The 3,845-nt window shown below is 46.4% G+C and overlaps 1 gene segment (V, D, J or C); it reads left to right on the top strand.

Moving 5' to 3' along the window:
- Positions 1 to 1,593: 1,593 nt before the first annotated feature.
- On the top strand, positions 1,594 to 3,845 carry LOC114909747 (Ig lambda chain C region-like; the record flags this gene model as incomplete). The annotated part of the segment is given in 2 exon segments: positions 1,594 to 1,624; positions 3,273 to 3,845. Coding segments are annotated over 2 exon segments (348 nt in total), but the record flags the coding sequence as incomplete, so codon positions are not given.

Genomic DNA, 3,845 nt, shown 5'->3' on the forward strand with positions numbered 1-3,845 from the left:
GCTCTACGGTATACCCGAAGACATAGTGTCCGACAGGGGTCCTCAGTTCACATCGCGTGTGTGGAGGGCCTTTTGGAAGAAACTTGGGGTCACAGTGAGTATGACATCGGGGTACCACCCTCAAGCCAATGGGCAGGTTGAACGGCTACAGCAAGACATCGGTCGGTACCTCAGAAGCTATTGTCTTGAACACCCAACTCACTGGGTTCGATACCTTCCGTGGGCAGAGTACGCCCACAATACGCTCACCCATACTTCTACAGGTGTCTCTCCTTTTCAGTGCATCTTGGGGTACCAGCCACCATTGTTCCCATGGCAACCGGGATCCAGCGATGTGCCGGTTGTGGACTCTTGGTACCGAACCAGCGGCGAGGTATGGGCAGCTGTCAGACGACATCTCCAAGAATCACAAACCTGGATCAAACATCAAGCCGATCGACATCGGCGGCACCTCTCCCTTGCACCCGGACAGAGGGTGTGGCTGTCAACCCGGGGTCTCCAAGGACCGTATATGTCTAAGAAACTCAGCCCAAGGTACATAGGACCCTTTAAGATTATCCGCAGACTTACCCCGGTCTCTTATCCCCTGCAACTGCCCCAACACCTACGCACACACCCGACGTTCCACGTATCCTTCCTCAAACCCTTGGCCACCTCCCTTCACCAGCCCGCAAGCACGCCTCCAGACCCAATTCTCCTGCCTGACGGTGGTGCACCAGCGTATGCGGTACGGGCGCTTCTGGATTCCCGCCGTCGTGGAAGGGTACTCCAATATCTGGTGGATTGGGAAGGATACGGACCTGAGGAACGGTGCTGGGTAGCGGCACGAGACATCCTTGATCCGAGCCTCATTGCCGACTTCCACAGCAGTCATCCGGATCGGCTCGGCCTCGAGGCCGTCCCCCTGGTCGCCCTCGAGTGTTCGGGACCGATCCTCGGGGGGGTACTGCCACGCCCACACCTTCGGACCAACGCGGAACACCTGTGACCCAACGCAGACGGCAGCATAAAAGGCTGCGTCGGACAACCAGCTGATGCGGAACCTTGATCTGCCTCCTCGTTAGCGACCTTCTCCAGCCATTTCCTGTTCCTGAACGCCTTCCCCGAACCTGTCCCTTGTTCCCCCGATCTACTGCCTCCTTCAGATTATCGACCTCTTGCCTGCACACTGACCTCGCCTGTTGGATCCTCCCTGTTACGACGTTCGCACCTCGAAGACCCTTTGCCCGTCCTCTGACCTCCTCTCTTGGATTTCCCCGAAGACACCACGATTACCGCTCTGCACTTGGGTCCGCCGCTTCCCTCTGACGCGACCATGACAGTCTGATATTGATCACTCAAAAGTTTTTGCTGCTGTTTAACATTCAGCTTATCAGTTTTACGAAATGAAAGATGGAATAAACGCAGAAAATAAGAGAAAAATTCCAAATAACTGTTTAAAATATGCAATAGTGAAATCTGTGTTGAAAAGGTGTGTTCAGTGGTGCTGTGTGTCATCATGACAATAATCCACGGTGAGCAGTGAGAGACACACTGGTGTCTCACAGGACTTTTGTACAGCCCCTCAATGACTTTCACTCACTGTGGTGGACTTTTGGTAGCGGCACCAAACTGGAAGTTGGCAGTAAGTATTTCATCTTTTAACTCAATACCATTGACATCAAAGCTCTGCACAGATACTTTTTATGTGTTTTTCCTTTGTTCTCTGTTTCATTGTCATATTTATAGTTCATATTCATTGTCTAATGTGCTCCCACCAGATGTTTTCTGAGAAAAATTTGCTTAGGGGTTTCAATTATTTGTGTAAACTTTTCCTTATTCGGACAATATGTTCCTTTTTTTGTGTGTGTTTTTTGCTTCATTTTGTCAGAAATCCAAAAATAAACTTCAAATTGTCAGTAGAAAAGAGCCCCATAGGAATCTGGCAGTGCGGTACATTTTATTGTAAAAGTTCCTTTTCACATCATCAATCATGGACACACCGCTGTGATTCTTTTCTTGAAGACACCAGACATGAGACTAAATTAGTATTTACCATGAAATGCCGGATAAACACGGTATATTGACGGTACATTGGGCGCTGTGGAGGTTTTTGTACGAGCACGAATAGGCTCTGAATCACTGTGGTACACTTTTGGCGGAGGAACCAGGCTGGATGTTGGAAGTAAGAACCTTTTTCTGTATTATATCCTGAACACTGTAAAGTAATGAATGTAACTCGTTTTATTCCCTTCGTACATTTATATTCTTCAGCTGAGTGTCTCATTTGTGTGTTTTCTGTTTCACTCAAAGTCGTCGGTTGTACTGAACGTTTCGAAAAACAGCTTCAAATCATTGATGTTGCAAAATCGTTGAGAACTCGTAGATGGCAACGATAAATAAAAATAAGTGCGATAAATAACGATAATTAATATGGCGATAAGCGTCTTTCACTCTCACTCTGTTCACGGATTTTCTGATTTACATTTAAACCTGTAAAAATGTTTCAACAGAGTGTTTCCAGCTCTTTTCAAAGTCGTTACACTGTACCTTGGTTTGGTTACAACAGTTTCAAATGATGTTCGAAATATTGACAGCAACAGAGAAAACAACGATAAATACATAATAATAAATGCGATAAATAACGATAATATGCGATAAAAGCGTCTTTTACTGTGTTTGTTCACTACGGATTTTCTGATTTACATTTAAACCTGTAAAAACGTTTCTTCTGTTTTTACTGTTTTATAAATTCATTATTTGTTCCTCCAAGTTAATGTTTATTTTACAGCTGTCAGTAATAAATAAGATGAAAATAATACAAACAATGTGATAAATAATTGATGCGCTTTGCCAATTTGGTCATTAATTCAATATGTATCCAGTTGTCTTGACTTTGAACTGAATTCAGTCCATCACTGATACACTTTTAATAATCAGTCAGTGTGTTATAAAATGAAGAAAAGCAGTGTATGGAAGGGCTGTATGAACATGTCCAGAAGGGTGGAAAAGTGACACATTATGGTTTGTAATACTGAGCTGCGGAGGTAAAAATGACCTCTAAAGGAATAAGGATCTGTTCTCTTGTATTAATGGCACATTTTGATACACCTCATACATACTGTGGGCTACATTCATAAACTGCCTATCCATTCCTCCTTTGAGCGTTAACTAACAGCTCTTTTCCTCCTCCGCTACGTACAGGTGATGAGACACAATGCGATGTCCGCTGTTAAAGGTGTTCCGTCCACTCGCTGCCCTCTCTCTGACCTCTGACCTCTGCCGTCTCCTAGGCAACGCTGCCCCCGTCCTCACGGTCCTGCCCCCGTCCAGTCAAGAGGTGTCCGGTAAGAACAAGGCCACGCTGACGTGTCTGGCCAACAAGGGCTTCCCCTCCGACTGGAAGCTGGAGTGGACGGTGGACGGCAGGACCAAGCCTGGGGACGCGAGCCGCGGACTCCTGGACAAGGACGGCAAGTACAGCTGGAGCAGCACGCTGACCCTCCCTGCGGACGAGTGGACGAAGGCGGGCACGGTGGTCTGCAAGGCCACTCAGGGCTCCCAGACTCCAGTTCTGGAGACGATGAAGAGAGCCGACTGCCCCGTGTAGATGGGCGTCTCATTACTGTGTTTTTACTCTGTGCTCTACTCCACTCTTACTGTTTTCGTAACTAGTAACATAGAGGTTAATAATGTGCTTTGCTCCACTATATATGTGAGACCCTTTACCTTGAGCTTCTCAGTATTATCCAGTGTGTCCTCTGCTCCTGTTCTGTATTAGATTATTGGTGTGTTACACTGTGTGATCTTGTGCTTGAGTGACGTCTGAAATGCAGCTGAGAATAATAAACGTTTATTGAATCAAA

This window comes from Scleropages formosus, unplaced genomic scaffold (assembly GCF_900964775.1).
Source record: "Scleropages formosus unplaced genomic scaffold, fSclFor1.1, whole genome shotgun sequence".
NCBI classification, from domain to species: Eukaryota; Metazoa; Chordata; class Actinopteri; order Osteoglossiformes; family Osteoglossidae; genus Scleropages; species Scleropages formosus.